The following is a 9,371-nucleotide window of genomic DNA, read 5'->3' on the forward strand; positions in this document are numbered from 1 at the left end:
AATTATTAATAAATAACAAAAGGAGGATCCGGAGACAAAACCAGCGGCATTTGCTAATCAACTCTAACCTAAAAATATTAATTACTAAGACCATCTACCTTAAAATTGTTTGTTAAGCACTATTATTATATTGTAAGTATAACGCTTATTGAACGAATTAAAAATACCAATACCTTTTTATTACATAACCTATGCAAAGAGTATTGATAATAAAAATACATGAGTGACAGTGATAACCTTTTAGACAACCTCGTGTCAAGCTTAGATAAATGGTCAGCGCACCAGGCAAGTAGGCAAAACAGTGCAGAAAAAAATAATAAGTCATCAGATAATTGGTGGTCAAAAACAAATACAACTAGCGAAATGGAATTTGAAGCACAGTTAAGAGCTCGATCGTAGAGAGTGCTGTTGCCGGTGCGCTCGCAGTCCAAAAACAATCATTTGAAAAGCAATTGAGCGAATCGGGAAATTAACATTGAACACTAAAAATATTGGAGACAGGGGTCAGAAAACCGATCAAAAGCACAGCGATAGGGATAGAAATTCAGTCATGCCCATGCAAACTAAAAACCCATATTTTAGCAAGCGCCAGGTGCATACTTATGATAACCAGGAAAGACAAGATCCAGTCCAGTTAACAAATCCTGATGTATCCATGTGATCTAGAAGAACTGGAAATTTTGGACAAGCTCCATTTCCGACTCAGGGAAATATTTGGCCATCCCAACAACAAAATTCTTGGCCATCTCAACAACAATATTCTTGGCCATCCCAACAACAAAATTCATTTCAAACACAAAATCAATTCGCATCGCAACCCCAACAGCAAAACACAAGTCAGGCTCAGGGACATGTTGGGTATGCGCAAGCACCAAAAAGACCAACAAGTGGCAGTGCAAGGTTTACAGGGCCAAAAAAAGGAGAGGATCAACCACTTACCTCATGAGAAAGGTCAATGTGAGGAAGACACAGACGGTTATCAAAAGGAGGCAGAAGCGGAGGTTGATGATTATGAGGACGAACTAGAGAATTACGATCATGTTCACTTTTTAGCCACAAATCCCTGCTACCGTACATAGAAAGAGAGATAGCAGGGAGAACCATATAACTTTTGATAGATACTACCCCTGAATTAAAAAACATAATGCCGGTACAAAATAAATTCACGGTAAAATCGCTTCATGGTTGCAACACCGTCAAACAGAAATGCTTTATTAAGCTATTTAACAAATCTGTTCAATTCTTTATTCTTCCAAGTCTCTCTAGTTTTGACGCAATAATAGGACTTGACCTTTTGAAACAGGGAAATGCAACGTTAGATTTTAAGAACAAAACGTTGAATATCAACAATGAAGTGGAATCTATTCAGTTTTTGAGATGTGACAGCGTAAATTTCACCAACATAGAGAATATTGTGGTTCCAAATCAGATATCTAATAAATTCCATACAAAGCTTCGAAACCGATTGGCCGTATTTGCGGAACCGGAAGAAGCACTGCCGTATAATACCAACATTGTTGCCACAATACGTACTGAGGACGACCAATCCATTTACTCAAAACTCTATCCGTACCCCATGAGCGTATCAGATTTTGTGAATAAGGAGACAAATGCTTTGTTAAAGGACGGAATTATCAGGCCCTCGTCGTCACCTTACAACAATCCGTTTTGGGTAGTCGATAAAAAAGGTACAGATGAAAAGGGAAATACTAAGAAAAGGTTGGTTATAGATTTTAGAAAACTAAATTTAAAAACAATCGACGACAAGTACCCTATACCAAACGTAGTATCCATCTTGTCAAATTTGGGAAAGGCCAGTTTCTTTACAACCCTTGACCTTAAATCGGGGTTTCACCAAATTCTGCTCGCAGAAAAGGATAGGGAGAAAACTGCCTTTTCAGTAGGAAATGGAAAATACGAGTTTTGCCGTTTGGCTTGAAAAATGCCCCAAGTATTTTTCAACGTGCTATTGATGATGTTCTTAGGGACCGTATAGGAAAGTCATGTTATGATATGTTTACGTTGATGACGTAATAATATTTTCAAACGGAATTGAGGATCACGTAAACGACGTTGCTTGGGTACTAGACAGACTGTCTGAGGCAAACATGAGGGTTTCTAAAGAGAAATCGTTTTTTTTCAAGGAAAGCGTCGAGTATCTCGGATTTATGGTGTCAAGTGGAGGTATCACAACCAGTCCTAGCAAAGTAGAGGCTATTCAGAAATATAATCAACCTACTAATCTGTTTAGTGTTCGATTGTTTTTAGGGCTAGCAAGTTATTACCTCTGCTTTATTAAGGACTTTACCTCTATTGCTAGACCACTCACTGACATTCTGAAGGGTGAAAACGGAAAAGTTTCCGCAAGCCAGTCCAAAAAGATACCAATTTCTTTCGATGAAAGACAATGTTCTGCTTTTGAGAAGCTTAAAAATGTTCTTGTCTCCGAAAATGTAATGTTATTATATCCCGATTATAGAAAAGCCTTTGACTTGACAACAGACGCTTCGGCTTTTGGCGTGGGGGCAGTCTTATCACAGCATGGCAAGCCTGTTACAATGATTTCGAGAACTTTACAGGATAGAGAACTTAATTTCGCAACAAATGAACGAGAACTTTTGGCCATCGTTTGGGCTTTAAAGTCTCTTAGGAACTATCTATATGGTGTCAAAAACTTAAACATTTTTACAGATCACCAACCGTTAACATACGCCGTGTCAGATAAGAATCCAAATGCAAAAATCAAGAGATGAAAGGCGTTTATAGACGAACATAATGCTAAAATTTTCTATAAACCTGGCAAGGAGAACTATGTTGCCGATGCACTATCCAGGCAGGCTATTCATGTCCTAGAGGACGAACCCCGGTCAGACATTGCAAAAATACATAGAGAAATTTCATTGACTTTTACAATCGAAACTATCGACAAGCCGGTTAACTGTTTTAGAAACCAAATTGTAATAGATGAGAGCACCGCAGACTCAACTCGAACTTTTGTTATTTTCGGAAGCAAGACAAGGCATCTAATACAATTTCTAGACAAAGAGACCTTAATCGGAAGAATTCGTGATGTGGTTAAGCCGGATGTAGTGAATGCGATACACTGCGAATTACCTGTACTAGCTTTCATTCAAAACAGTCTTGTGAATGAGTTTCCAGCAACGACTTTCCGACACACTATGAAAATGGTTAGCGACATTTTTAATCAAACTGAGCAACGGGAAATAGTGTCTTTGGAGCACAACAGAGCGCATAGCACAGGAGAATGTAAAACAAATTCTTCAATACTACTTTTTCCCTAAAATGTCACAAATAGCCGCTACCTTTGTTGCTAACAGTTTGGTTTGTCAAAAAGCCAAATACTACCGCCATCCGCAAAAGCAAATCCTCGGGAGAACACCTATTCCGTCACATGTAGGCGAGACATTGCATATTGATATATTTTCTACGGACAGGAATTACATTTTGACATGTATTGACAAACTTTCCAAATTCGCTATAGTGCAACCAATCGGCTCTCGAACGATAACTGATTTAGAACCTGCAATTATGCAACTAATGAACTTTTCTCCCCATTCAAAGACAATATTTTGTGACAATGAACCGTCCATAAATTCCGAGTCAATCAAGTCACTTTTGAAAAATCGTTTTAATGTTGACATAGCGAACGCACCTCCACTTCATAGTACCTCAAACGGACAGGTTGAAAGGTTTCACAGCACGCTTTTAGAAATAGCTCGATGCTCGATGTAAAACAAAACAATCGCTTGGGAAATAAACTAACCCCACGGTATAGGGAAGAACTAATCGAAGAAGACCTCGGGACAACGGTCCTCATAAAAGGGAGGGTCGTTCATAAAGATAATCTACGATAGGTTTATTATTTCTTTTCCTTTTGTGACCATCGCCAAGTTGGCAAAATACAAACGTGAAATCTGGACACTAGTAAAAGAGTTTGCAAAAGTTTTTCAATTAAATATTTGTCAAATCATACTTATTTAATCTTCAAACATTTTGTATTATTCTGCGCCTGGGTACTGAAACGACGAACTGAATAATATCTGCCATCAGACGCCATCCAGAGTGCGTTCAACAAATACGTTTTGATGGTCAACTAGTTCAACCAACATCAGCATCATCGTCGTCAACAAGTCGACGGTTACAATAAAGATTTTTTCCAAGTTCGCTACGATCATCTCCAGAACCTTCTTGCGAACCCATGACATGGAGAATCAACAGCATTTACGAACTTCTCGGATCATCCAGATATGCAGAGCTGCCTTCCCTTAGATGGTTTAACGCAGTACCAAGTTGGCAGTATGGGAACTTAGTGGCAATTAGTAAGCTGTAAGCACAACCAATGTTACCCGTAAGATCCGCTTTCAAATTGATTTGCCAATTGTAAAAAGTCTGTGGACAGCCTTCGTCTTAGAAGGGGAGGAGATAACACAATCACCAAACAGACGAAATATAGTCGTAAGCCTCAAGTGTTTTTCCTATTTATAGATCGAGCTTTACCTATAAGAAACTGTACCTTGTTATTAGTAGATTAAGCTTTAGAGATAAGAACTCTTGCTATACTTAAGTCAGTCGATTTTGGGAGATTAGAAGCGTCGGTCATCGCCACGTACTTACAATTCGCCTCATTAAGTGCAGACCGCACAAGCCCTATTATAATTAATAAACCTACACTAATAAATATATTGAAAATCTATTCAACAATAATTTGCACAACTCTTTTTGCACAGCCAAAACGACACGAATTTGGCGGTAGGCAAAGAAGAAACCGAAAACGGGAGAGCTCAAGCAAAACGGGTTCAATTGCCGCTATGCAAATAGGTTTGCGATAAACGAAAAGTAGATAGGGCGAAAAGTGCAGCCACTTATGTACACAAAAAAGTGAAATTAAGCTGGTTTTGAGTTCACGATAAAGAAATGTTACGGATCACGTCGGGGTCACCAAATGTTTAGGCAATGAGCTTTTTCATTGACTTTGAGAAATAGTGTGTCAATTTATAAACACGGTAAAGTAAATGTTTAAATTAATATTTCAGTTTTATTTCAATATATTTTGCCACACAGGGCTGTAGGGTATAAAACGAACGGCGGCCCGTACCGAACAGATTAAGAGTTAAAGTGCATCACAGCACTACCGGTGCGATCAACACTTAATTTGTAACTGAACTTGCTATGCAGAAGGCAAATGAGCAAGTTGCACAGAATAAAGATTAAAACAGCTGTGCTCGCTCTCTATTGAGAGAGAGGAACATATCACAAAGGGGAATGCAAAATCTATTGCTGCACAGAGCAATGTATAAGAGTGATAAATAAAATAACTCAAATTTATGATGAGCTGCAGCTGGGGTAAGTTTATCTCCGAGTCGTTTGTTTTGCTTTACAAAGACAGCGCGCTCGACCTGGAAAGTTCTGTCACATTTTGATTTATTAATTCTTCTAATTATATTTCTTGTGCTCTTCCAATTTTTTCTGAGATTTCCTCTGTAAGTTATGGGGACATTGCACGAATTACGTCGATCGGCTTTTTATTAGTGACTGAATGTACTGTTTTTTATTCCACGGTTGCTTGAAGTATGAGATTTACCATATCAACTATGCCTTTTTCTAGTTTTAGGCATCGTGCTATTTCTAACAGTTTGCTGTGGAACCTTTCAACCTGTTCATTCGAGGTAGTATGATAGGGTGGAGAATTTTCCACTTGAACATTGAACTGATAATAGATAGATGGATCATTGTCGCAAAATATTGTCTTTGAGTTTGGATAGAGGTAATACCTTGCTAAGCTTAAAAAGGATCTATAAAATTAGTGGGATCTTCATATTTATGGATAGCCTCTACTTTTTTAGGATTTGCTGTGATGCCGTCTTTGGATACTATGAATCCCAAATATTCGACTTTTTCCTTAAAGAAGTTCGATTTTTCCTTAGACACCCTCACGTTGGCTTCAAGCAGTCTATTTAGTACCCAACAAATATGATTCAGATGGACTTCAAGTCGTTCAGAAAAAATAATAACGTCATCAACATAAACAAAACAAGACTTAGATTTGGTTTTCCCCTTTTGATATCGTGCGTTTTAGATTTAATTGTCTCCACTTTTATATTGGTTAATGTTTTTAAAAATATTTATTTGTAAGTAATTATAATAGAATGTATGCGGTCTGCACTTAATGATGCGAATTTGTATGTTTGTGCGTGGCGATGACTGACGCATCCTATCTCGAAATATCGACTCAAATTATATTTCTTATATCTCTTAAGGATTACCCTACGTTCTTCAGCAAACCTAATCTCTTCGCTCGAAAGCTCCGATACTCTTACATTAAGGCGGGCATAAGCAATATGTAAGTGACTACAGTTAACATGTTCAAGATAACGAAAGCTAATCATAATGAGCGTCTTTATTGCAGAGCGATCAAGAGAGATCAAGGTGAGAGAAAGAGTACAATAGAGAGAGAGAGAGCTCGCGTGAAAGCGAAGCTGATGATGTGCCGTACAGCCAAATTATGTCTCCAAAGTTGGCATCAAATAACTAACTATACTAATATATTTTACCCATGGACCCAAATTCCAACTCAACTAGAAAGAATGCTGCCCTAACTCTGAAGGACAACCAGACGCCTCAGAATCTGGATTTCTATATTTATTTATTTTTTTTTTATTAACTGGAATTAAACAAGATTACTCTATGCTTAAATGTTAATCCTATGCATAATTGGGTGACGGGTGAGCGCGATGGCAGAGTAAGAGCTTTTCGAGAAGCGATCTACATTGCAATTTTTTAGTTATTTATGTGAACGTGATGGATTCGCACGAGGAATTTTGTGCATCAAGTGCAACTATTAGCTTTATGTTAAAAAAACGAGGGCGTCCACCCCTTAACTGCAATAGAAATGAAATGGCGAATTCAATAATTTATATAATGACTTAGGAAACCCTATACTGCCTTGCCAAAAATTAAATTAAAGCTATTCTGTGCTTTAATAAAAAACAAAAAAACAATGCGTACAAGACAACTGCTGGCTCTAGAGCACTCCGCTTTCTGGCTTGGAGCCCGGAGCCAGAGCTAGAGACATTACCAAGCAACTTCATATTCTCATGTCTTTTCTTTAGTTCTGTGTTAATCTTGTTTACGTTTATAGGTTCAGTTCTCCGCGAGCGTCACTAAAATACGACTCACAATCTAAAGAATAATATCAATCTAAAGCAACAGTTCGCGCTATAGTCGAGTTCCCCGACTATAAGATACCCGCTACTCAGATAGTTCTAGTGGGACCAAGAATTTTTAACATTTTTCGGGAATATCGGTAAAAAATTTTAATTCTCTTAGTTGTGGGCGAGAAAGATTTGGGCGTACTTAAGGTGTAAGAGTGGGAGTGGAAAATGTTTTCGGGATATCGATAGAAATTGGCAAAACAACTGATTTAATCCCAATAATTAAAAAATTTCTGAAGCCCGTGAATCTGTATGCTTAATCTTAATCTTCTAGCTCTTATAGTTCTTGAGATCTCTACGTACATACGGACAGACAGGAACAGGTCGACTTCCTTCTGTCTGGTACATACTACGAATCTCTAGTATACACTCGTAAATAAAAATAAAAATAAAACATTCACATTCTGAGTAACACGAATTCAACAACCAATGTTTATTCACTTTTTTAACAGCACTGGCACTGTGCGACTGGTCTCAATTACAACAAAAGCGGAGAAATTTAGCTCGACGACACTGCTCTCCTCGGGAATCATCCTCTTATTTTTCAAAGATGTCCGAGATCGGAGGTCTGGAGGTTAATCAATTATTGGACCAGCTTACTAACATTTCTTCAGGATATCCATGTGACGTAAAACCTCTAATACTTGCAGCTAGTGCAAATATGTTTTGTCAATATATGTGTTCAGTTCGGTTTAATTACTACGATAAGGGTTTTCAACAAATAGTAGAATACTTTGATGAAATCTTCTGGGAAATTAATCAAGGGTATTCTTTTGATTACATACCTTGGCTGTTACCATTTTATTGTAATCATATAAGTAAAATAGTGCACTGGTCAACTAGTATACGTAAATTTATTTTGGAGAGAATTGTGAATCATCGAGAATCAAATATTAATATAAATGAACCTGACAAAGATTTTACTGATGCTCTGCTAAAAAGTCTTAAAGAAGACAAGAACGTTTCCCGTAATACAATAATTTTTATGCTAGAAGATTTTATTGGAGGACACTCAGCAGTTGGAAATTTGGTAATGTTGGCACTGGCATATATAGCCAAAAATCCAGCGATTGCGGTACACATCAGGAATGAGGTTGACGCAGTTTCTACTAAGGGTATAAGGAGAATTTGCCTTTATGATATGAACGCAATGCCATACACGATGGCATCCATTTTAGAGGTTTTGCGATACTCTTCGTCCCCTATTGTTCCACATGTAGCAATGGAAGACACAGTGATAAAAGGATTTGGCGTTAGAAAGGGTACAATCGTTTTTATAAATAATTATGTTTTAAATATGAGCGAAAGCTTTTGGAATCATCCTGAACTATTTGATCCTGAGCGTTTTTTGGAAAATAATTTTACAAATAACAAAGAAAATGGTCTAAAAAGTGATGACAATAGAAGGACCTTAGACGGGTCAGACTACAGGATAGAGTTCAATAGAAAAAACGACAAGAATGGCAGTACGAAAAGCAAAAAAAATTATTCACAGAATTTGAGTAATAAACAGCTCAAAAAGAGTATTCCTCAATTTTTACCTTTCAGTGTTGGCAAACGTACATGCATCGGACAAAGTCTGGTTAGAGGATTTGGATTTCTTTTACTTGCAAACATCATACAAAATTATAACGTTAACAGTGCGGACTTTTCAAAAATTAAGTTAGAAAAATCCAGCGTTGCCTTGCCAAAAAAATGCTTTAAGCTTTCATTGCGGCCAAGAACATAAGTTTTTTTGATTCCTAAAGAAACCATATTTACTAATTACTACTGCTTTTAAATTTTGTTAGTCTATTAGCATTAATACAATTGTTTCGAATACATGTTTTTTATAAGCCCAAATAAACAATTCACATCTCAATTATTCTTTTATTTCGAATTTACATTTACTTATGTATGTATATACCCGTTACTCGTAGAGTAAAAGGTGTGATGCAGAATGCGCCTATTAATAAATAAGTATAAATAGAGATATAAGAGAGAATAATAGTAAAGTTTCATACTTCAAAACGACGGTCGTGTTTTTTTTGAGCTCCTATTTTTAATTTGTATTTGTCAAACCAGCCGAGGTTTTTATTAATTATCTTTTAGTATCATATATTGTAAACATAATTATTAAAGATACGTTCGCTTCGCGAG

General features: G+C 37.0%; 1 protein-coding gene across 2 annotated transcripts in view; it reads left to right on the top strand.

The window, feature by feature from the left end:
* Positions 1-9,093, top strand: part of LOC117142388 (cytochrome P450 307a1) — a 28,327-nt gene extending 19,234 nt beyond the window's left edge. The window contains exons 2-4 of one of the 2 annotated variants that reach the window (XM_033306331.1): positions 6,279-6,361; positions 6,428-6,447; positions 7,685-9,093. In XM_033306331.1, coding sequence (XP_033162222.1) covers positions 7,783-8,961 — 1,179 coding nt within the window. In that variant the 5' untranslated portion in view covers positions 6,279-6,361; positions 6,428-6,447; positions 7,685-7,782 and the 3' untranslated portion in view covers positions 8,962-9,093. The remainder of the gene's footprint in view (positions 1-6,278; positions 6,362-6,427; positions 6,448-7,684) is intronic. The other variant, XM_033306330.1, reaches the window with a different exon arrangement.
* Positions 9,094-9,371: the final 278 nt, after the last annotated feature.

This window comes from Drosophila mauritiana, chromosome 3R (genome assembly GCF_004382145.1).
Source record: "Drosophila mauritiana strain mau12 chromosome 3R, ASM438214v1, whole genome shotgun sequence".
Classification (NCBI taxonomy): domain Eukaryota; kingdom Metazoa; phylum Arthropoda; class Insecta; order Diptera; family Drosophilidae; genus Drosophila; species Drosophila mauritiana.